The following is a 25,819-nucleotide window of genomic DNA, read 5'->3' on the forward strand; positions in this document are numbered from 1 at the left end:
GGGGTGCTGGAACTCTCCATGGAGCATGTACCACTGGCTGAGCATCCTCCTTTAGCTGGATCTTGTAAGTGAATGGTAGAACTCCAAATCCTTTGAACACATCCTGGAAATTACTCACTACAGAATCCACTGAGTCATCTGGTCTGCTTATGGCACAGTTTATACGGTAGACTCTCTTGACCAGTTCTCAGGTCTTCACAAGCTTTGTCACCTAGTATCGAATCAAGTCTTTCAGCCACAACAGAAAACATGAGATGATGCACTTTGTCTTTGACTGTCACTTTAAGTCTGCATACACCTAAGCTATCTATTTTCTGTCCATTATAGTTCTTCAGTAGTACTGACTTTTTCTGTATTTTGGGCTTTTCTTTCATATTTTTAATGTCACTCATACTGATTAAGTTTACTTTTGCCCCAGTGTCTAGTTTCAATGTAACTGATGCTCCGTTTGCCTGCAGTGGCATTATCCATTTGTCCTCTTTTACTGCATTAACTTTATGTTCAGCATTGTCCATTCCTGAGGGTTACACATTTTCTGTATCCTTTTCGATATTGTCACATGACACCATTCCTACAAAAAATGTCTCACTTAAATCAGTGTCCTCAATCACATTGACTTGTTGCCCTTTTTGTTTTTACTTTTGAAAAGCATTGTTTGGCAAAGTGATTCTTTCCATTACATTTTGTGCACATTTTCCCCAAACGCTGGGCATTGTCTTGACTGGTGTTTGTAACCACAGCGTTTACAATTAAAAGTTCCATCCTCTGATTGCTTTGCATTTCTGTTCTGCCCATGTTTCTTCCCTTTGTAGGACACAGCACCAACGTCACTCATTACAGTCGCATTATTATTAATTTCACTGAAAGTCTTTGCGTGCTGTTGAGCTAGCTCACTGGCATGGCATATTTTCACAGCAGTCTCCAATGTTAGTTCGGTTTCTCTCAACAGACGTTCCCTGACCTTTTTATCATGAATACCAAACACAATCTGTTCACGAATCATGGATGATTTCAGTTCAGAGAAATTACATGTCTGTGCTTTCAGTTTCAGATCGGTCACAAAGCTATTAAAAGTCTCATTTTGCTGCTGTGTCCGTGAACGGAACATGTACCTCTCATAGGTCTCGTTCTTTTTTGGAGAACAATGTGTATCAAACTTCTTTAGCACATCGTCCATTTTTTCTCTGTCCTCCTCTTGTTCAAATACAAACGTATTAAATACCTCTATCGCCTGCGGGCCTGCAACCGTGAGCAGTAACGCTATTTTCCTTGCATCTGGCATCGTACCGAACCTGATGGCAGCAATGTAGAATTCGAATTGTTGTTTGAAAGTCCACCAATTGCAGTTGACATTCCCCGTGAGTTTCAAACCCTCCGGTGGCTTCAAATTCTCCATGTCGCGTTTCATAATATTCAGCAGATATTACCAATCCTGGTACCTTGTTATGTTCATAAATAAATAGACGTTTTCATTATGAACAGCTAGCTTGAGCTAGTCATTTATTCAGCCATGTGGACTAGTGTACAGGCATCCATCTTGACTATTGCCTTGTGGGTAGCCCCCTACTAAACATACAGCTCCACCTAGTGTACCATTCTAGAATGACATGTTACTGATCATTACAATGCCTGGGCAATTTTTCACTTTGTTGGGTAGATGCCAGTGTTGTAGCTGTACTGGAACAGCTTGGCTAAAAGTATGGCTAGTTCTGGAGCACAAGTCTTCAGCACTACAGCCAGGATGTTTGTAAGTGCCACTTGATAGCACTGTCAATTGGATTTCTCCTGCTTTTGTGGACAGACATACCTGGGCAATAGCCTTTGCTGGAACCAGTGCGCTCTGCCATTTCTTGATATCACATGGAATGAATCGAATTGGCTGAAGACTGGCATCTGTGATATCGGGGACCTCGGCAGGAGGCCGAGATACATCATCCACTGGGCACTTCTGGCTGAGAATGGTTGCAAACCATTTTATCCCTGTTCTCACCGACTCCAGCACATTGACTTCAATCAAAATGACTTCAAAATCCTTATTCTTACCTACAAGTAGTCCATGGCACAAATACATCCTATATTCTGCAGTATCCTCCAGCCCTACATGCCAGCTCGCACCCTCCATGCCAAGTTTAGATCACTGTACCTCTTCAACTTCACTTTTTATCACTTCCTTGAATTCTTCCCTTAATTCCTATTTAGTGTCTGAATTTCCCTATTCCGTTGCCTTTGTAGCACCTTAGAGTGTTTTACTATATTAAAGGCATTATAGAAGTGCAAGTTGTTGACCTTCTGGCGATCGAAGTTCAAACCCCAGATACATATTAGCACTCAACAAATGACTTCATTTTTCTATGACCTTATATGCCACTGGATGTTGTGCAACTCAATTTGATGCCAGAGATGGTGACAAGGTCTGTATGAAACAGTGTGAATTCTTAGGTGAACTAAGTTATAGACCTTGAGAGATCAGTATCTGCAAATAAAGAAAGCCAGCATATCTACTTGTCTTCTTAAAATTGGTTACTTTATCAACTGATGAATTGTGAAAAAGACTTCTTAAATATAAATGCTATCCTACACGTATTCATGATGTAACCTCTATATGTCATACTATTTCTATATTTAATTTTGCGCTATTTGTTGATATACTTCCTTTGTATTAAGTGTTCCATAATACTACATTGAACAGAGTATGATGATTTTTCAAATATATAGCTGAGTATTATGGCAAATGTTCTAATGGTATAATTGTGCTTTTACATTCCATTAGGAGTTTATTCTTAAAATCCTATAATTTAAATATTTTTATTACCTGGATAGTCAGGCAATTCTGGGCTGGCACCATATCTGATGTAATTTTCTTGGTTTCTAGTGGCAGCAATCATTTCTGGAAGGATAAAATTCCCAGTTATTAGTGCAAGCTAATATCAATGGTTGATTTACAATGCGAAAGTTCACTCGTGATATTAGTTCTGGCAAATTAATTTTATTTCATGCTTAGGATGTGGGCATCGCTGGCAAGGCCAGCATTTGTTTCCCATCCCTAGTTGCCCTTGAGAAGGTGATGATAGGCCTTCTTCCAGTAATGAATGAGGAAAAACAAATGCACAGTAGTCCTATGTGGAACAGGGTAGGGCAATGCCAAGCTAGTTTTTTAAAACTTTGTTCTTGGGTTGTGGGTGACACATCTTGTTGTTTAATCAACAACAACAACTTGTATATATAAAGTGGCAATTCAATCAGTAAACAAAGGTTGGGTTGTTACATTACAACAGTAACTACACTTCAAAAGTACTTAATTGGCTGTAAAGCGCTCCGAGATGTCCGGTGGTCGCAAAAGGCGCTATATAAATGCAAGTCTTTCTTTTTATATACAATCTCAGGCATTTCATGCTATTGTGACAAATTGGCTTCTTTGTGACGCCCGAGAGGCTAGGCGTTGTTTCATTCCCTTTGCACAGTTGGTTTTGACTGAGGCAGACATTTGAGAGCCTCATGTTCCTTGATCAAAGGGGAGCTGTTTCAAGGGGAGGTTTTCAGTCAAGCTGGTGATCTTGTTTGCCTGCTCTGTTGGCCAACCCCCACACCCCATCCCATGGACTTAAGAGGAAAAAGAGTTCTCTCTTCTCCAGACACAGTGGGTGATCCATGTCCTAAGCAAGCAGCAACAGAAAGTGTAGGCCAGCTAGCTTTGGATTAGTTTAGCTAGAAAAATTTAACTGAGGAGCAGAGGAAATTGACAGTTTTCACAGTAAAAATTGCACTCTGTTCACTTTATGTAAATCAGGGACTGGTTTGAAGCTATTTCTGTCTCAATAAAGTGCTTTTCAGTCCACCTTCCATGTTTGTCTCACTACTAGAACTCTGTTTCTCCCTGCAGTGCTTGGATACCAGTATAAAATGGGAGCAATTCACACAATGTGGAAATAAAGTAATTCTGACATAATTGGCATGCTATGCATTAATTGCTGCTTAAAAAGCAGTTGACAGACAAAACAGGGGTCTGTGTGTTAGAAATTTTACTGCCAGGAGCAAGTTTAAAAAAGTGTGGGTAAGTGAATTAATGTTAACACACAAAATTACTGCACATTAACAAATAATTATCATGTGCTGGTTTCAACATAGAACTAGTAATATCCCTAGCAGAGTACCTTGTATTCTCCGAGATGCAATTCTTCTAACAAAAAAAGGGAGAATATGTATTTTTCCTCAGTAACCCATTAACAGAATCACAGTTTCAGAAATTCTACACTTCAAAGCCAGGTGTTTGTTATGTATTGTGTGTTCTCCTCCCACCTGTGGTGGCGCTGTCACAGCAGATAAATGGTTGGGTGTTCTCTTGGTTAAGTTTAGCTCTCTTTGTTCGGAACCCTCCAGAACTTCCTTTTCCCTTCGAATAAAGCACTTCATGTTTGAATCTGAGTTCTGAGTTCTAATTGTGTCTAGGTAAAAAGGTACCGACACAGCAAAGTGGCGACGAGGAGCGGATGAATCTGCGTACGTTACGGGTGCAGTGAGTAAACAGAAATTTAAATTTGAAACGTGAGATGGCTACTATATTAGGAAACATCAGTGATTTTGATGAAAATGTGGAGCAATGGAGCACTTATACGGAACGTTTTGACTATTTTGTCTTGGCGAATGCGGTGGCAAACGAGAAGGTCGTGCCTACCTTTTTGAGTGTAATGGGGCCGAAGACATTCAATTTACTTCGCAGCCTTGTGCAGCCAGATAAGCCAGGAACTAAAACATATAAGCACCTAGTGGAAATTCTTGGAGCACATTTTTCACCAAAACCTCTGGTTATTGCTGAGAGATTTAGATTCACAAACAGAATCAAGGAGGGGGGAAATCAGTGATGATGTTTATTGCTGCTTTAAAAAGGTTGTCGGAACACTGCCAGTTCAAGGAGGTGCTGAATGACACCATTAGAGACAGACTGGAGTGTGGTCTGCAAAGTGCAGCCACACAGAAGCGCCTTCTTACTGAGGACAACCTTACTCTTGAAAAGGCCATTGAAGTTAGTGTCTCCATGGAGATGGCAGAAAAGGAGGCTCGCCAGTTGAGTTCAACAGGGAGAGTTCACAAGGTGTCGTCTGAGCCTAAAGGTGCGCGGAACGGCACATGTTACCGTTGTGGGAAAACGGGCCATCACGCTAATGACTGCTGGTGTACGGAGCTGGAATGCCGAAATTGTGGCAAAAAGGGTCACATTGAACGCGCCTGTAGAGGTAAAAAAACAGACAGAGCTGGGAAGCATGGAAGCAAAATGTCTGTATTTGGACAAGAGAGGAAAAAGAGTGTTCATTCAGTGCAGTATGATGGAACAAGCAAAATAGAGGGGAGCGACACCTCTGAGGAGGAAGAGATGCACATACTGACGGTTGCAGGTGGTTCAAATGACTACTGGGTGTCACCACTGGTGGAGGGACAATCAGTGCGGATGGAGGTGGACACAGGCGCGGCTGTGTCCCTTGTTTCAGACACTGTCTGCAACAAAATGCTAAAGCATCTTACCCTTCAGCCAACAAACATTGTGCTAAAGACGTATACCGGCGAACCTGTGGCCATGAGAGGCGCCATTGAGGTGACAGTTAAATTGAACGGACAGACTGCAAAACTGCCACTATATGTGGTAAAGGGAAATTACCCATCGCTACTGGGACGTGCGTGGCTAGAGAAAATCACACTGGACTGGCCTGCAGTCCGCATGATGTCAAAAGGGGAGTCAGGTCTGACTGCAGTGTTAAACAAACATGCAGAATTCTTCAATGGGGAACTTGGGAGCATGAAAAAGATCAGCGTGAGACTGGACATTAAACCTGACAGCAAGCCGAAGTTTCATAAAGCCCGACCTGTACCCTATGCAATTAGGCCAAAAGTTGAGGCTAACTTGGAGGCCTTAGTCGAGAATGGAGTCCTGGAGCCTGTGAACGTGAGCAAATGGGCCACACCCATTGTTCCTGTCCTGAAAAAGGATAGATCTGTTCGAATCTGCGGGGATTTTAAAGTGACTATTAACCCGGTGCTGTCTGCGGAACAGTACCCTCTTCCCCTCATTGATGATCTTTTTACGGGCCTGGCCGGAGGGCAAAAGTTCAGCAAAATAGACTTGTGCCAGGCTTATCTACAAATGCATGTCGATGACAAATCAAAGGAGCTGCTGACAATTGTGACACACAAGGGGCTATACAGGTACTGCCGCCTTCCGTTTGGAATTACGTCGGCCCCTGCTCTATTCCAAAGGGCAATGGATCAGATTTTGAGTGGACTGCCAGGAGTCCAGTGCTACCTGAACGACATCCTTGTCACTGGGACAAATGAGGAGGATCATCTTCTGAACTTGGATGCGACACTACAATGACTGAAAGAGTACGGACTCAGAGTTCATAAAGACAAATGTGAATTCTTTCAGTCTTCAGTTGAGTACCTGGGGCATGTGATTGACGCTACTGGCCTGCATAAGGCGCCGTCAAAGGTCAAGGTGACCGTGGAGGCCCCAGCACCCCAGAATGTGAGCCAGTTACGTTCATTTCTGGGGCTACTTAACTACTATGGGAAGTTTATTCCAGACTTAGCAACATTGCTGAAGCCGTTACATCAGTTGCTATGTCAAGGCAAAACATGGAAATGGACTGAACTGTGCAACGAAGCTTTTGCCCAAGCAAAGAAAGCATTGCTGAAATCGGAGGTCCTGACACACTTCGACCCAAAGCTACCCGTGCAGCTAGCATGTGATGCATCGCCATATGGTGTGGGAGCAGTCATATCCCACATCATGCCTTCGGGTGAAGAGAAACCTATTGCCTTCACATCATGCACCTTGAACAAGGCCGAGAGTAACTATGCGCAGATCGAGCGCGAGGCCTTGGGAATCGTTTTTGGAATTCGAAAATTTCATCAGTACCTGTTTGGGAGAAGGTTCACACTCCTGACGGACCACCGTCCATTGACTTCAATCTTCGGGCCCCACGCCGGAATTCCGTCTCTCGCTGCAAGCAGGATGCAAAGGTGGGCTTTACTGTTGTCAGGACACACATACGACATCAAATATCGCAAATCAGACTTGCACGGCAACGCAGACGGTCTCTCGAGGCTACCCTTGCCTGTTACTCCCCCAGAGCCTCGTCAGATAGACATCTTCTACTTTAGACAAGTGGAGGGAGCACCTGTCACTGCAGTTCAGGTGCAAAGGTACACCCGCAACGATCCAGTCCTGTCTGAGGTAATGGACAATGTCATTCGAGGGAGAGCTATAGGAGATTCTCCTAGTTTGAAACCTTACGTTTCAAAAAGAAATGAGCTCTCCGTCCAGGCAGGTTGTCTTCTTTGGGGACGCCGTGTCATCATTCCGCCACCGCTGAGGGAGCCTATACTGCAACAACTTCATACAGGCCACAGTGGGATGGTTTGGATGAAGGAAATAGCAAAAAGCTACTTCTGGTGGCCAGGTCTTGATGGGAATATTGAGAAAGCCAAAACATGTTCCCCATGTCAAAGGGTCCGGAACGTTCCACAGCTGGCAACCCTACACCCCTGGGATTGGCCTGCAGAAGTGTGGCAGCGAGTACATGTGGACTTTGCCAGTCCTTTCAAAGAGAAGATGTTTATGGTGGTTGTGGATGCTTGTAGCAAGTGGCTGGAGGTCGCTATGATGAGGTCTACTATGGCAGAGAAAACAATTGAGAAACTTGGTGAGATGTTCAGCCGTTATGGCTCACCGGAACAACTCGTAAGTGACAACGGTCCACAATTTGTATCACAGTAGTTTGCAACCTTCCTGCATGTGAATGGTGTCCAACACATCAGGTCTGCGCCCTATCATCCCTCTACTAACGGCCAGGCAGAAAGGTTCGTGCAAACTTTGAAGCACGCCTTGAAGGCATCGCAAGGTCAGGGCTCAATCCACCAACGTCTGAACAGCTTCCTGTTGTCCTACAAGAACGAGCCGCATGCCACAACCAAAACTTCCCCCGCTTCGCTCATGAAGAAGAGGCAGTTGCGGACAAGTTTTGACTTATTCAAACCTCCAAGGGCAGAGCAGGTTGTCCATCGTCAACAACAAGCTCAAGTTGAAAAGAGAGAGAAAAGAGCCAAGGAGAGACGGTTTCATCCAGGAGAGCACGTCCTAGCTCGAAACTACAACACTGGACCGAAATGGGTTCCTGCTACGGTGATCGCGCAGACGGGCCCTGTGTCTTACACGGTTGAGACTGCTGAGGACGTCGTCTGGAGAAGACACACAGATCAACTGTTGCTAGGAGCAGAGACAGCCACAGAGGCTCCAACGGCTGGTTGGCCTGAACTGTTTCCGGATGATACCGCAAACCAGCATCCTTTGCCACAGTGCTCTTCTCCAACACAGGAAGTCAGACTGACTTTCGACTGACACAGACACCTTCTCCATCTAGGCCTGTGTCAATGCCTACTGCTGTGGAAGCCAGCGATGACCGCTGGTATCCTGTCAGAGAGCGGCGGCCTCCAAGACGCTTGGATCTGTAGGCTTAGCGACTTACCCACAAGACTGGGGCAGAATAAACCCCAGGGTAAAGTCAGGGGTTGAGGCAGTCTACCTCTACCCTAGGTTAGTTGAGTGCATTGAAAGTAACTTACCTGTTGAGGAATAATGTGGACCTTCCATTTAAGAGGGGAGGAATATGTTATGTATTGTTTGTTCTCCTCCCACCTGTGGTGGCGCTGTCACAGCAGATAAATGGTTGGGTGTTCTTTTGGTTAAGTTTAGCTCTCTTTGTTCGGAACCCTCCAGAACTTCCTTTTCCCTTCGAATAAAGCACTTCATGTTTGAATCCGAGTTCTGAGTTCTAATTGTGTCTAGGTAAAAAGGTACCGACACAACAGCGTTGCCATGATTTTATCTTCCATTTCCCACACCAGACATTCTTATAGCTCCTCTGAGGCAGATAGCTAATTTAGTACCAATTTCTGCTGATTTACAGGGAATTCATGCTATCGACCCATGCCCAAGACTAGCAGCTTATAATCCTTTGGCAAGGGACCCTTACAGCTGACAGAGGCTTTCAAATCTCTCAATCTGAGCTGGATTTCAAACCCATTGATGCCAGCTAATCATTCCCCCCAGACTGGTGACAGGTTTCTATGCTGGGAGCCTGGACATAAGTGGGGTTAAATTGTGTCGCACAGTGCCTTTTTTTCAGGCGCTACACGGCCTCCTAAGGCCCCAAAATGGCGGACAGGAACTCCACTGCTCATAATACTGGGCAAGGACAAACAAGAGGCATTCTTTACCCACGCCTGAAGCAGGCCAGGCTCTTTGCATATGCAAATAAGAGGCCAATGCCTGTTTCAGGCCCCTGCTGCAACATTAGTTTGCCCCAAGGCAGACAGCTCCTCACGGAAAACCAACGTTAAATATCCCTACATAAAAAAAAATTATGTACTTACCACAAGCACCATCCTGATCATCGCCGCTCCCAGTCCCAAGATCCCGACCACAAGGCCCTGGTTCTGACCTCCATACCTCCCCGACACCAGAGGCCCCAATCGCTCCCTACCGATGCCTCACTCCCCTGCCCCCATTCCAATCCCCCCCCCCCCCCCCCGAGCCCAACCCCGTCACTTACCTGTGGGCCGCTGCACTAGAGGCGGTCCAAATTTGCAGTGCTTACCTCTCCAGTCTCCACCTGCAGCGCCATCTTCAGTATAAAGTGATCCGGGGCCCAATATCTAGAGCTCCTCAGACCTCACCATTTGTGACCGGGGGTTGGGGGGTGGTGTGGAGAGGGGGCGGGGGGTCACCCAAAATTGGTGCTCCTGAATTTCTCCCACAAGTTGTTTTTCCCCTTTGTGTCTGCCAATTCTGTCCCCTCCTTTTGCTGTCCAGAAGGCATGGACTCTTCACTGGTGTACCTGTCTTAGCAGCCATACTTCATGTGTGAATCTTTAAAATGAGTGTTGTCACACTATTATACTGCAGGGGACATCACAGGTTAGAATGTTCCTGTTCTCAACCAATGTCCACCCACATGCTCTTCAGCAGGGGTTGTTGTACGGCGATGAGGAGTGGAAATGCTCGCTAATTTGTCTCCTGCCCTTCTCCTAATGTAGGGATACTGAAGCTAACTTTAGTTCCCCCCAATTTCCAAATATATTTTTCAGAAGTTAATCAGGAAAATCTACTTTTAAAATCCCTGAAAAGATCATCTTCTCAGCTATTTGTAGGAATTACCTATTTGCAAGCAAGACATTCCTAGAATTTTAGCAATTTTCCCAATGCAAGTAGTAGAAATATCATACCAAGAATACGCTGTCTCTGAGGGATTCGTCTCGATACCGCCGGAATATCGTCGATAGGTAATTCTATTATGTTCACTTTTTCCTGGTTATGGTTCCATAACTCAGAGGCAAGGAGCTTCACAATTTTTTTGTAGTTATAGCTGGATAAAACTATCTTTTTATCATCTGAAGGCGGAGGACGCGCACTAGGTTTCTGAAGAAAATCATCCAGTCTGAACTGAACTGGAATATAGTACCGAAGTTCATCCTCTGCAAAAATCGGATCATCCTGTCTGCGTGCAATAAGACTGTGGGAACGTAATCCATTTGGACTAGAAGACCCGAAGGGCATTGTTACATCCTTAGTCTCTGGTTGGTTGCTAGAGTCATGTTCTTTCTTGTATTCACTATGAGGGACTAATGCCTCTTCTGATGAAATTTTATCTGTAATTATATTAAAAAAGGCCATAAAATGGTTTAAAAAAATTTAAAGTCTTTTTTCAAGTTACTACACTATTGTATTGCAATCTTTCTGATGACTGACCAAAACACTGTCACATGAGAAACATACAATATTGATAAACATAACCAATAAAATAAGACAAACACTTACACATTCTGGCAAATACTGTTGGAATGTTTACTGTAAAGTTTCTGAAATGACCTGAAATGTAAATGTTATTATACATGTGGAAAACACAACACAGGGATTGGCTGAATACTGCTGTGAGGAAAAAAGGGAAGTACTTTTGCAGTAATAGTAAAGTATCCAAATCCGTGATCTATCAGTAAAACTACACAAACTAAAAACCTCCTTCACTAGCCCTTTCAAAAACACATGGGCAGGGAGGGAGCAGGGGCATGCATCAACGGCTCGGAAACCCAAAAATACTGGGAATATGCAGGTTCTGTCAAATTTAACAGCAGGATCACATTAGGCTTCTTTTACTCCATTTCCTGCCTAACATCCGGCCAGATTGAAGGCTGGATGGCTGCCAGGTGTGCAAGCCTGTGCTACAAGGCAGTAGACTTGAGAAGTTCGGGGGTCGTGGGGGGTCCGAGAGCGCAGCGAAAAGGACAGGGGGAAGTGAGGGAGAAATCGCGGGTGGGGGGGCGGTGGCGGCAGATTGCAGGGGAGGAGAGATTGGATCACGGGGGAGGTGTTGGCCAAGCACGGTGAAAGCACTTACCTGTTGGATCCGGTAGCCCCTGCTTCCCTTCAGCTGCCGGGATTCCTGAGCCTTGGGTAACAGCTCTCAGCCGTTAAATTCAAATCACTCCCAAAATCTGAGGAACAGAGCCTCATTTAAATATTAGAATTACCGACCCGCATCTCAAGAGCGGGATAGTCGGCCAACCCCAAACCCACCACGGTTAAATCAGAAGTAGGCATGTTTGCAGCGGGTTGGAGTCAGGTTTCACATTTTAAACAATTTAAACCCCCCAACCCCCACACCAACACTGTCCCACCCATCCTGGTGGGGGTTAAAATTACCCCCATGGGATTAAACTCAGCCAGGTCATCTGAAAGGGTATTTATGGGTATGTAGGAGTCTACGTACTCCTAGCAAAAAATACTGAACTCGGAGAGGTTCAACAGAAAAGGTTTAATTGTTGAGGCTGCATGCTGAACACAAAATGGAGTCAGAGACTCCACAAAGTACGACTGCCTTTCATCAGTCCACAGCTTCGACTGCTCCTCCCCCGCTCTGGGCTTAACTATGTTGCAGATCGAGTTTCTTAAAGGTGTGATCCTTCTTAAAGGCATGGCGCCTGATTTATAGTCTACGGACCGGAAAGCGGATTGTGTCCTTTCTGTGATCGGTACGCCACAGGTTATATATTTGTGATTGACAATTCTATAGGTGGCTCCAGCCTGATAATAGAGAGTTTAATATGTTGTTTACATGTCCAAGTTTTTAATTTCAAAGTTTCCAAACCACAGGCTTATTCCACAAGCTTTATTAATGTTTGAATGCTGCAAAATGGAAGACAATGTATGTAATTGAAAGTGCTACAGTTGATTAATAGCTTTTATTCTGATGTGTCCTCAAAAGATTTTGAAACAGATCAGTCAAATCCTCTGACAAATCAAAGAATCAAGTATCCTGGTTGGTGGTTTTGATTAACAGCACACCTGAGACCTGCGAGAAGGGGCTGAGCCAAGGATGGCTGAAATCCTTCAGTGATCAGCTCTCTTGGTTCAGTAGCATGAGCATATTTGTGGCTGCGGATGTCCAGATCACTCGTTAGCAGAGGGTTTGGGCTAGTTCGACTCCATAGTAGCATTTCACCATGCAAGAAGTGAGCAACCATTTTTCAGAGATATAAACGTGTCGAAGATAACTCAGAGGAAGCGGCTTTGTTTTAATAAATCATGAAGGATAGCAAAGTTTCTAAATTACTGTAAAAAGTTTGTTTTGCACCAATACTGTTCATTTACCTCTTCTTTAAATAAATTGTCTGATGGTTTATACAGTAGCCTGTGCCTCAGTTTGATACCATGTATTCAATCCACCAACCAAAGATGACGGGGAGACACATGGTACATTCCAGCAAGCTGTACAGTGGCAAGATTTTCTGTTTGATCTTTGGAACTCACTATTGTTCAACTACGTATAATGAAGATAAAGATATACTCTAGACCATAGGAGACACAAGAGCCCCTTAACGGAGTGGTCAATGGTGCTGAATTTGAGGAAATAGCTCCCTAGTTAAAATTTTTCAACTGGTTTCCACCCCTCCCACTGGACCCAAATGGCCCTAACCAAATTCATAAACCACATTTTCTGTGACTGTGGTGCATTAACTCTCCTTGTCCTCCTTGCAGCCTTCGACACAGTTGATCACACCATCCTCCACCAACATCTCACCTCCATTGTCCAGATCATAGGGACTGCCCTTGCTTGGTTCCACTCTTACCTATCTGATTATAGCCAAAGCATTTCCAGCAATGGCTTCTCTTCCCACACCGCCACCTTGGAAGAACCCTCCCCCCTTCCCCCCCACCTCCCCATACCCAAAAGATTCATTCTTGGCCTCCCCTCTCCCTCATCTACATGCTACCCCTTGATGACATTATCATAGAATCTTACGGCACATTCGTAAGAAGACCAGTCGTCCCATCATGCCTGTATTGGCTGTTTGAAAGAACTATCCAAATTAGATACACTCCGCTGCTCTTTCCCCATAGCCCTGCAAATATTTCCGTTTCAAGTATTTATCCAATTCCCTTTTGAAAACTACTATTGAATTTGCTTCCACCACCATTTCAGGAAGTGCATTCCAGATCGTAACAACTCGCTGCATAAAATAAATTCTCCTCATCTCCCCTTGGTTCTTTTACCAATTATCTTAAATCTGTGTCCTCTGGTTATCGACCCTCCTGCCAATGGAAACAGTTTGTCCCTATCTACAATATCAAAAACCTTCAAAATTTTGAACACCTCTATAAATCTTCCCACAACCTTCACTGCTCTAAAGCGACAATGCACAGTTCTCTAGTCTCTTCACATGACTGAAGTCCCGCATCTCTGTACCATTCTAGTAAATCTCCTCTGCAGCCTCTCCATGCCTTCACATTCTTCCTGTAGCGTGGTGCCCAGAATTGGACACAAAACTCCAGCTGAGGCCTAACCAGTTATTTATAAAGGTTTTGCATAACTTATTTTCTTTTGTACTCTATGGCCCCGATTTTCGGCTTGTGTGGGAAATGGTCGGGTTTCCCCGAATGTGGGGTTTCTGACACACACAAAAAAGTGTCAGCCAGCTCCACGCAATTTTCCCTCAAGTGGCCAATTAATTCCCAGCATGTGGGAAGCCTTGCAAATTGTCCAATTCAAGTCAGAAATCCCCACAGTATGATGTCATCGTTCGTGGTGCTTTCAAGGTCCATAGCAAGCATTGCATCCTCTGAAGGCTTCCAAACGAACCATACAGGATGGCAGAGGAGCCTGCAGCAGCTGTGGCCAGTGCCAGACCCCGAGCTGCCTCCAAATTCGACGAGGCTTCACTGCAGGCATTATTGGATGGGGTAAGGGCCCACAGGGAGGTCCTCTTCCCTAGGTCAGGGAGGAAGAGGCCTCCCACTGAGACCAACTTGCTGGGAGTCACCAGAAGAACCTTGGCATTACATCTCTAACTCCTTCCTTTACTCCCCCACAGTACCATCCAGAGCCCCCGTCCTCACTGTGGAGGAGGAAGAGGCTGTGCAGCCAGATTCCTCAGAGGAAGCTCCAACCTCTGAAGGCGCAGTGTCAGCAGAAGTAAGCGCACCCAGCACCAGCGCAGACACTCACACCTCGGGGGGACCTTCGGGACATAGAGTAGTGTTGTCACCTGGTGTTTCACAGCTCACAAGTGAGCCTCAGCAGATTCTGGAGACAGGGACAGCAGTGGAGTCCTCGTCGGAGGGCACAGGACTCTGCCAGCTCAGCTCAGCTGTGCTGCATGTCGACCCTCTGCCTGTGGGTCTATCCGCAAGAGAAGAGGTGATGGATCTCCATGCAGGAGTCTCTGGCAGGTTTTGTCTCCAGGGTCGCTGCAAGTGTGGAGCGAATGGAGGAGTCCATAGCGACCATGAGCAGAGCCTTTGTGGAGTCATTGGCGCATGAATGCATCACCATGGAAAGGTTGGCAACCTCCATGCAGAAGATAACTCGCCAGGGTACGGAAAACATGGTGAGTGCTCATAAGAGAATGACATTTCTTGAGGAGCGTTGGCCATCTGTTGAACAGAGAAACCAGATCTTCATGGAAGTCCTTCTGAGTAGGACTGCCAGTGCAGAAATGGGTCCCACTGGCCCCCTAAAGCGCAGCAAGGTGCTCTCAAGCCACTTCCAAGCGCTGGCCCCTTCTGGCCTGTGCAGCTTCAGGTGAGTGAGCAGCAGCCTGGTGCTCCTGGTGCTCATCCTGCTGTTCCTGGTTCTGCTGCTGCTGCCTCTGCTGTTGGAGATCCTCTAATGCCAGGAAGGGAAGGTACCAAAGGTCTCCCATGCTTCTGGCAGATGCCTCCGTTGAGGGGGTGCTGAGTTAGGGTGGTGAGAGGGGCTTCCCAGGAGCTCACACTGGAGAAGTGTGTGAGGCTCCAACTTTCTACAGCTGTTCCTAAGCCTTCAAAAAGTTCCCCAAAGCCTTCATCAACAAGGTCCTGCAGCCTGCAAATGCTGCCTCTTTAAATCTCTTCAGCCCTCATTGACCTGCAGCTGACAGCAAGCAAGCCAACTGTTTTCACGCCAGCTCTCATCAGCGAGGTTCCCCGCAGGCATGTTTGATGTGGGGAAAGCCCCAAAGTTGCATCGGCCCCGGAAAATCTACCTCAACAAGGAGATAATTGCTCATTACTACTCCGACGACCAGTCCCGCCAGCGGCGGCTGGGACTGAGGCGGGTCGCGTAGAAACGGCGGTCCGAAAGTCGGACGGGGCAGGGAATCAGGCGGGGGGGAGGTCCCGACCCGCTTTTTCGCCGGGCTCCTGGCCCCCTGGAAAGCCGCCTGACGGCGGCCAAAAAATCGACCCCTATGCCTCTATTTATACCAGAGATGGGGTCAGCCTTCACATATACACCGATGACACCCAATTCTACCTCTCCACCATCTCTTTCGATCCCTCCACTGGATCTGTGCTATCAAACTGCTTGCCTGACATCAAGTCTTGTAGGAGCCATAAATTCCTCCAGCTAAACATTGGGAAGACTGAAACCATCATCTTTGGCCCCCGCCAAAAATTCTGTACCGTAGCCACCATCTCCATCCCCTATACAGACAATGGGGTCGATTTTAACTCAGGTGCGGGGAATTGTCGGGTTCCCCAAATTTAGTGTTTCCCACACGAATCTAAAAGAGTCTGTGAGATTGATGCAATTTTAACTCAATTGGCCAATTGATTTCCAACGTGTGGGAAGCCTTGGCAATTGAGTATTTCCAGTCAGAAAGTCGCAGAATATGACGTCATCATTGCTGCTGCTTTTAAGGTCCACAACAAGCCTTGCTTCTTCTGCAGGCTTCCAAACTTTACCATTAGGATGGCACAGGAGCCTGCAGGAGCAACGGCCAGCGGGAGGGCAAGAGCTGCCCCCAAATTTGATGAGGCTTCACTCCAGGCATTGCTGGATGGTGCTAGGGCCCACAGGGAGGTCCTGTTTCCTTCTTCAGGGAGGAAGAGGCCTCCCAGTCAAACCAAGGCTGTGTGGCTACAGGTGGCTGGGGAAGTCAACTCCTTGGGGCTCACACAGCGCATCTGGATGCAGTGCAGGAAAAGATTCCATGACCTTCATCGCACTGGAAAAGTAAGCACTGTATGAAGTTTCCATCACCCTCAATCTGATCCCCATTGCCTTTCCTCACCAGCACTCAGCTTTAGCAATTTCTTCCTCCACATCCCACTTGACACACACATCCATGGCACCCTTACCCATTCCCTCTCTCTCTATACTCACATTCACATAACTATTCCACCATGCAGCCCTCACACTCCCTCTCACTCTGATGCTTTGAACACAACTGTCAACACACAGGGAGGGCCCTTGGTCTTGCAACCTCACTCCATCTTTGTCTCCTTCTACGTATCTATGCTATGCAATCTCTGCACTCACTCCTTCATTTTCACTCAACCTCCACTTGTCTCCCTCATTGCAGGAAAAGAGAGCTCACAACAGGAGAGAGCGAGCCAGGACAGGAGGAGGGCCGCCCTCATTAGCCAAGCTCACCCCCTGGGAGGAAGCCGTCCTGGAGATTGTCGGGGCTGATACAGATGTGGAAGTTGGGGAAGGACAGACAGGTGCATCCCCGCAAGCTGGTGACAGAATAGTTTTCCATCTCTCTCATTGGCATTGCATGAGTCGCTGATAATGATTCTGAAGCTACATCATATGGACTTATGATCATCTGCAAAATGCAATGTGCATGTAACCTTGGCATCACATCTCTAACTTTTTCCTTGACTCCCCCACAGGACCATCGAAAGCCCCCATCCCCACTGTGCAGGAGGAAGAGCCTGAGATGCCAGACTCCTCAGAGGAATCTGCAACCTCTGAGGGCGCAGCGTCAGCAGAAATAAGCGCACCCAGCACCAGCGCAGACACTCACACCTCGGTGGGACCTTCGGGACATAGAGTAGAGTCGTCACCTGGTGTATCACAGCTCACAAGTGAGCATCAGCAGTGGAGAGTCCTCGTCGGAGGGTGCAGGACTCTGCCAGCTCGGCTCAGCTGCATGTCGACCCTCTGCCTCTGGGTCCATCTGTAAGATCAGAGGTGATGGAACTCTATGCACAGATGCAGGAGTCTCTGGCAGGTTTTGTCTCCAGGGTCGCTGCGAGTGTGGAGCGAATGGAGGAGTCCATAGCGAACATGAGCAGAGCCTTTGTGGAGTCAGTGGCGCATGAACGCATCAACACGGAAAGGATGGCTACCTACATGGAAATGATTGTCCCCTCCGTGGTAAGGCTGGCTACCGTAGAGGAGAGGATGGCTACGGTAGAGGAGAGGAGGGGTACGGTAGAGGAGAGGAGGGGTACGGCCATGGAGGAGGTTAGTCGCCAGGGTATGGAAAACATGGTGAGTGTTCAGAATAGAATGACATCTCGAATAGCGATGGGCATCTATTGAACAGAGAAACCAGACCTTCATGGAAGTCCTTCTGAGTAGGACTGCCATTGCAGATACGGATCCCCGTGGCCCCCCTGATATGCAGCAAGGTGCTCTCAAGCCACTTGCAGGCACTGAGGGGGACCTGACCCATGAGAGGGAGGTTGGTGGCAGACCTCAAGGAAGTGGGGGCTCCTCTCCAAGCGCTCACACGTCCATGTCACTGCAGAGCCCTCGGTCAGAGCTCCGCCGGAGTCCACACCCAACTGAGATAGACGTCTCAACTCCTGCACAGCCGCAGGAGCAGCAGACTGCTGACGAGCTCTCACAGGCTCGCCACCCCAGAGGACGCCCGCCAAAGGTGTCGAGACAGGAGCAGCAGGAAAGTGAGCAAGGGGCCTCAACATCTGCTGAAGCCACAGGGGAACCATTACGTAGGAGCATGCGTAAGAGGAAAATAAAGCACAAATAGTCACAAGGGTAGTCACTTGGGTGAAATGTTGTGTATTTTGTAAAAATGCCATCAGTTGTTTGTTTTGCATAAAAATTCTGATGGCAACTGCTGCAGTTCTGGCGTGTGTCATTTCGCGAATGGGTTGGAGGTCCTCTAATGCCAAGAAGGGAAGGAAAAAAAGGCCTCCCATGCTTCTGGTAGTTACCTCAGTTGAGGAAGCGCTGAGTGAGGGTGGCGAGAGGGGTTTCGCAGGAGGTCACACTGGAGAAGTGTGTGAGGCTCCAACCTTCCACAGGTGTGATTAAGCCTGGTAAAAGTTGCCCCAGGCCTGAGACAACAAAGTCCTGCCACCTGCAAATGATGACTGATCAAATATCGTCTTTAATGGTTGACCTGCAGCTGATAGTCAGCAAGCCAATAGTGCTCACGCCAGGTTTCACAGGCGTGATCCCCACCAGGCGTGTTTTACCTGGGAAAAGGGTTAAACAGGCAAGAGCATGTTAAAATGGGATTATAAAGGCCAATGAGTGCTGTTTAAGGGCCCTAAAGACCAGTCCCACCTGTTGCAGGTGGGACTGATGCGGGACCATCAGACACACCTGGGTTAAAATGGCTAGGTGTCGGGAACCAGGCGGGGGGGGCTCCCGACCCCCAGGTTTTGTGATTTTAACCCCCCACACGCCTCAAAGCCCGCCTGATGGCTGAGTTAAAATTAAGCCCAATATCTCAGGTTAAACAGTCTTGGCATCTTATTTGACCCAGAAATGAGCTTCGTACTCCATATGCTCTCTATGTACATGTACATGCTTTCAGCCATCTGGCCCACACTCTGGAATTCCCTCCCTAAATCCCTCTGCCTTTCCACCTTTCTCTCTTCTATTAAAACCCATCTCTCTGACCAAAACTTTTGGTCACACCAACTAATCTTTCCTTCTCTGGCTCAGCAACAGGTTTTACTTACACCCCTGGAATTTTTTTGACATTAAAAGCACTATATAAATACAATTTTTAACATGAAAAACTTAACAACCTGCACTGTTAAAATCTATAGAGGCATGGCATGGCAATATCCTCAATCAAAATGGTGAATAAGAAATAGACTAGAAAACTAAGAATAATTATTTTAAATGCAGCGTCTAGATGGAGTAAATATTAATGGTCTGCAAAAAATGGAAGGGTTTGTAAAAGGGCCCAGAGTTATTTAAATTTGTTCTGGAAGTAGATATGTAGAGGGATTAATGGCTATTTCCAGCAGACAGCAGACATTAAATAAAGGGCCACAACTTAGACTATTGTGAACCATAGAGAGGGGGGATTTGGAAAATGTAATGCCCAGTGGACAGAGCTGGAACTATTTGATTGACAGAGTAGGGATATAACTGCAGATGCAACCTTTTATTGCTTCCTAGTCCTTTTTTCTTAGTGAGATCACACACACACACAGAGGGTAATTTTCACTCTGATGGAACTAAAACTCGTGAGAGATGCATAACGGGCGGCTGATCCAATATCACCTGTTTTACAATGTCGTCCAAAGTCAAAGTTAACCCCCACACACACGTTATTTACATCACGCATAACTGGTAAAACCACATGGAATAGTGTGTGCAATTTTGGGTACCCTGCCTTGAAAAGGACATTTATGTATTGGAGTGAGCAGAGAAAAAACATCTAAGTTGACTGGACTTAGAACCTTAGGTCCAAAAGTGAGTCCAATCAGCGCTCATGGTGGGTCAGTGGGTAAATGCAGCACATGGTATGGTACTGAGCCAGGGAGACCAGCTTCAATCCATATCATGAGTAAACAACAGAAAATGCTGGAAATACTCAGCAAGCTAGGCAGCATCTGTGGAGAGAGAAACAGAGTTAACGTTTCAGGTCTGGAACCCTTCATCAGAACTGGAAAAAGCTGGAGATGTAACAGATATTAAGCAGGTGCAGAGACACTCCAACCTACTTCCCTCTGAACTTGCAGCACTCCATTCTCTCTGATCCAACCCTAACATTATCATTAAACCTGCTGACAAGGGTGGTGCTATTGTTGTTTGGCAAACCGACCTCTACTGTGCGGAAGCTGAAAGCCAACTCTCCAACACCTCCTCCTACCTCCGCCTGGACCATGACCCCACTAGCAAACATCAAGCCATTGTTTCTAAGACTGTCACTGACCTCATCTCCTCTGGAGATCTTCCCTCCATGGCCGCCAACTTCATAGACCCCCAACCCCGCACAGCCCGCTTCTACCTCCTTCCCAAGATCCACAAACAGGGCTGCCCTGGTAAACCCATTGTTTTAGTCTGTGCTTGCCCCACGGAACTTATCTCTTCCTATCTCAACTCTATTTTTTCTCCTTGTCCAGTCTCTTCCCACCTACATTCACGACTCTTCCAACGCCCTCCGTCACTTTAACAGTTTCCAGTTTCCTGGCCCCAACCGTCTCCTTTTCACTATGGATGTCCAATCCCTCTACACCTCCATCCCCCACCAGGACGGCCTGAGGGTGCTCCGTTTCTTCCTTGAACAGAGGCCCAACCAGTCCCCATCCACCACCACCCTCCTCCTCCTGGCTGAACTTGTTCTCACATTGAACAACTTCTCCTCTGACTCCACTCACTTCCTCCAAATTAAAGGTGTTGCTATGGGAACCCGCATGGGCCCTAGCTATGCCTGCCTGTTCATGGGATATGTGGAATATTCTTTGTTCCAGTCCTACTCAGGTCCCCTCCCTCACCTCTTTTTCTGGTACATCGATGACTGTATCAGTGCTGTTTCCTGCTCTTGCCCTGAACTAGATAAGTTAATTCACCTTACTTCCAATTTCCACCCTTCCCTCACCTTCACATGGTCCATCTCCGACTCTTCCCTTCCCTTCCTTGACTTCTCCGTCTCCATTTCTGGCGATCGGCTTTTGACAAACATCCACTACAAGCCCACTGACTCCCACAGCTACCTGGACTACACTTCCTCCCACCCCGCTTCCTGTAAGGACTCATTCCATTCTCCCAGTTTCTCCATCTCTGCCACATCTGTTCTGACGATGCCACCTTCCATACCAGTGCCTCTGACATGTTTTCATTTTGCCTCAACCGAGGATTCCCCTCTACTGTGGTTGACACGGCCCTCGACCGTGTCCGTTCCATTTCCCGCACTTCTGCTCTCACCCCTTCCCCTCCCTCCCAGAACCATGATAGGGTTCCCCTTGTCCTCACCTTTCACCCCACCAGCCTCCACATTCAATGGATCATCCTCGCCATTTCCGCCACCTCCAACGTGATCCCACCACCAAACACATCTTCCCCTCCCCTCCCCTTTCAGCATTCCGAAGGGACCGCTCCCTCCGCGACACCCTGGTCCACTCCTCAATCACCCCTAACAGCCCTTCTCCTTCGCCTGGTACCTTCCCGTGCAAGCGCAGGAGATGCAACACATGCCCTTTTACCTCCTCCCTTCCCACTGTCCAGTGCCCCAAACACCCCTTCCAGGTGAAACAGCGATTTACTTGTACTTCTTGCAATTTAATATACTGTATTCGCTGCTCATGATGCGGTCTCCTCTACATTGGGGAGACCAAATGCAGATTGGGCGACCGCTTTGCGGAACACCTCCGTTCAGTCCGTAAGGGTGACCCTGAGCTTCCGGTCGCCTGTCACTTTAATTCTCCCCTCCACTCCCACTCTGATCTCTCTGACTAGGCCTATTACATTGTTCCAATGAAGCTCAACGTAAGCTCGAGGAACAGCACCTCATCTTTCGATTAGGCACTTTACAGCCTTCCGGACTCAACATCGAGTTCAACAATTTCAGACAATAATCCCTGCCCCCATTTTTCATGCTGTAGGATTTTGCCATTCCCATTTGCAACATTTTATCTTTCCTGCCTCTTACATAAGCACAAGTATATTCTTTCAATTCCTTCCTCCCCTCCTAACCCCGCCCCCCCCACCCCCGTCTCTGCACCTGCTTAGTATCTGTTACATCACCAGCTTTTTCCAGTTCTGATGAAGGGTCCCAGACCTGAAACGTTAACTGTTTCTCTCTCCACGGATGCTGCCTGGCCTGCTGAGTATTTCCAGCATTTTCTGTTGTTATTTCAGATTTCCAGCATCTGCAGTATTTTGCTATCATATCATGAGTAAGTTGACCTCAATTGGAGTGGTGGTAGATGTGCTACAATTGACTTCAGCATCCCAAGACTAGGGAGCAGTGGGGGGGAATGTCAATAAGGACTCCTGCTCCTGTTCGGTATCTCGTGGCCTCTGGTTTGAAAGGACATCTTCATAGATCAAAAGTACAAACGGCTGATGCTAATGCTGTTTACTTTGTTCCATTATAGTGACAAACACAAACTAGGGATACAGTTGTATTTCCACTTTCCTGATCTGGTTCCCAAGTAAAGTAAAGCTAAATGGTGAAAGTCCCTTCAGAATGCTGTCTCACACTGGGCACTCAAGTATAACGATGACCCAGTGTAAAGCTGCAATTTGAAAGTGCTCAGGATCACTTGGCCACTTTATGAACTTCTTTTTAATGTTATCAAAAGAGCAGACACTCTGAGCCTCTCCCTCTCAACATTAAAAATGAGCTGCCCAGGGAGCAGCAGTCCATACAAGCATCCATGCAGAAAGCTTATTTACTGATCTCAGTGCAATCCATAACTATGCACACTCAGCAATATAACTTGGGTCTATCAGCTGCACATTGTGCTCACAGGTACCAGCCTGAGACTACAGCTGCAGTCTAATTTGAGAAAGTAGCTTTATGCTACTAATGGTTGCATTAGTGACAAGCTGCCCATTATGAGAAGTTTATAAATGTTTGTCTCAATAAAATGTCTGATAAATATGAGTAAATTTTTGAAATGGTTTAATGATAGTTATCACTATTGTAATGCACATCAATTGTCTAATGTACAAGACCAAAAACAAAAATCGCATCGCACAAAGCAAACATTTAAAAATACATCTGCAAACCAATTAGATGTGCTGGAAATAAAACTGTTTGAGACCATAAGAAATAAGTAGATGGTCTTAACGTTTTATTGCCACAACTAGTACAGTTAATCCCTATGTCAAGTCCAATGAAAATACAGTACTTACCAGGAGGTTTGCTCTTGGGTTTTGGAGAAAGAGGTAACGCATCTTTTGGTGGCAATGGTCTGCGAAGGAGTTCTGGATGTTTCGACATGTTGTGCCTGGTTCAAACCTGCTGGGTATTTTTCAACCACAAACAAATAGTTAATGAAACAAAATGCAAACTTTTACATTAGAGCATACATGACATGTTAAGTTACTTGGTTAAGGATATCGCAAAGAAGATTTTTCAGTTGTTCCTTCAGTAACTGTTCTTGCCTTTATTTATTGTAGCCCTTTTTGATAATTAGAAGAAACCCACAAACAGCAATGAGAATAATGAGTGACGTAATAAAACTCACTATGCACTTGGTTTGAGCATAAAGCAAGGCTTTAATCAACTTATTTCAGAACATGGAAGTCTAGTTGTATCCACTAGCTCCCTTGTCTTTACAAAATGTCCCTGGCAAGCTGGGGCCAACGCCCGAGTATTTATACTCCTTGGACGGCGCCACCAGCTGGCCGTCCAGTGTTATTTCATAGGTAGTTTCTCGATGATGAGATTTATGATAATGAGCAGTTAGCCAATTAAACTATGTTTTGGTGGTGTTGGCTGAACGATAAATGTTGGCCAGGACACAGGGAGAAGTCCCTGCCCTACTTCAGAGCACCAAGGAATCTATTGCATGCACCTGAACATAGACAGGACTTCGGTTTAGCATCTCATTTGAAAAATGACACCTCAGACAGGGCAGCATTCGCTCACTGCTGCACTGAAGTGTCAACCTAGGTTATGTGCTCAAGTCCTGGAAATGTGGCTTTAACCCACCATCAGATGGGAAAACACAATTAAAAAAATGTCTCGTTCGGTGCTGTTTGTCACAATGGACTGGAAAAATTTGCATACAGAAGTAAGGACACCAGGGGAAGGACAGGAGGCTAGTGTTCAGCTCACTCTGTCAGTAGATGGGCAGGTACTTGGAAGAACACTTACAGGTGCCTGAGAAAACAAAACTATTTTATTCGGAACTAAGCAGTGGCTAAAGAAGTGTTGGCGGCCAGACAAAGAGATATAGGGGGGAATTTTAACCCAAAAAAAGGGGTGGGTTTGGGTCATGGGAAGTTAAAGTGTTAAAAATCTGAATCCCGACCAGAACCCACCTCCAACCTGCCCACGTCCGGTTTTAAATTGAACTCTGGCTGTTTGGATTTTGCAGGCCTCGTGAAGCCCACCAGCTAAAGTAAGGCGAGGACTGCTGGAACCAGGAGGTAATTGCCTTTACACTTACCTCCTGGATCCAGCATCCCTGCCTAACCCAGCCCCCTGTGATTGAAGACTCTCCCAACGAAGCCTCCAATCTCCCCCACGAGGCCTCGGATACCCCTCTCAACCTCCGAATCCCCCCCCAGGCTTCTGATCCCCCCATGAGGCCTCACCCACCCCCATGCTCCTCTGGCCCCCTGATCACGCTGCTCCGGCCCCTTCCCGTGCTGCTCCTCCGGCCCTCCAATGATCACCCCCCCCGCTCCCCTCTGGCCTGCCGATGATCACCCAGTGCCCCACACCACCACCCCCCCGGACCTCTCCCCCCACCCCGCTCCTCCACCCACCCCCCGGTCCCCACGCGATCCCTTCCTCCCTCCTCTCTGCGGCCTAGTGCCACAGGCCTTCCCACCCGTAGCCAGCCAGCCTCTCAATCTGGCTGGCTGTGGGTGTGAAACAGAGGTTTCCCAAATAAATCGGGCCCTACCATTAAATTCAGCTGGGCCTGAGGGAAACCCATTCTCCCGATTAAAATTCAGGCCGTAGAGTTTGAAATCCAACCCAAAGAAATGCGGTATTGACACCCATACATGGGAGAAAACCATTAAAGACTGCAAACTGTGGCAATCCGTGTGCATGCAGGGAATTAAAAGTTTGAACAAGCTAGGATTGCCAAAGAAGAGAAAGGTAGACATGTTGCCACTACACCATCAACTGGGTTTCATGTCAGTTTTGTGGTAAAATGTCTATCTAGGATTGGTTTACAAAGCCATCTATGGTGTCAGCTGTGGCCCAGGTGGTAGCATTCTCACCTCCGAATCAGAAGGTTGTGGGTTCTGAGCACAAAATCTAGGCTGAGACTCCAGGGCAGTACTGAGGGAGTGCTGCATTGTTGGAGGTGCCATCTTTTGGATGGGATGTTAAACCAAGGCCCCGTCTGCCCTCGCGGGTGGACGTAAAAGTTCCCATGACACTATTTCGAAGAAAAGCAGGGGAGTTACCCCGGTGTCTGGTCAATATTTATCCCTCAACACCACCTAAAAACAGATTATCTGGTCATTATCTCATTGCTGTGTGTGTGGGAGCTTGTTGTGTGCAAATTCTCTGCCACGTTTTCCTACATAACAACAGTGACTACACTTCATAAGTACTTCATTGGCTGTAAAACACTTTGGGACATCAGGTGGTCGTG

At 46.7% G+C, this 25,819-nt stretch overlaps 1 protein-coding gene across 1 annotated transcript in view; it reads right to left on the reverse strand.

Annotated features, from left to right (window-relative positions):
* The window catches only part of lrrc63 (leucine rich repeat containing 63), a 168,462-nt gene extending 144,968 nt beyond the window's left edge, over window positions 1–23,494 (reverse strand). The window contains exons 1-4 of the mRNA XM_086007389.1: window positions 23,391–23,494; window positions 10,276–10,698; window positions 2,813–2,887; window positions 1,991–2,043 (exon numbers count right to left, since the gene is read on the reverse strand). Coding sequence (XP_085863515.1) covers window positions 1,991–2,043; window positions 2,813–2,887; window positions 10,276–10,698; window positions 23,391–23,478 — 639 coding nt within the window. The 5' untranslated portion in view covers window positions 23,479–23,494. The remainder of the gene's footprint in view (window positions 1–1,990; window positions 2,044–2,812; window positions 2,888–10,275; window positions 10,699–23,390) is intronic.
* Between the last annotated feature and the right edge of the window lie 2,325 nt (window positions 23,495–25,819).

The sequence above is a fragment of the Somniosus microcephalus genome, chromosome 14 (genome assembly GCF_052327205.1).
Source record: "Somniosus microcephalus isolate GS21.2 chromosome 14, FLI_Smic_1.0, whole genome shotgun sequence".
NCBI lineage: Eukaryota > Metazoa > Chordata > Chondrichthyes > Squaliformes > Somniosidae > Somniosus > Somniosus microcephalus.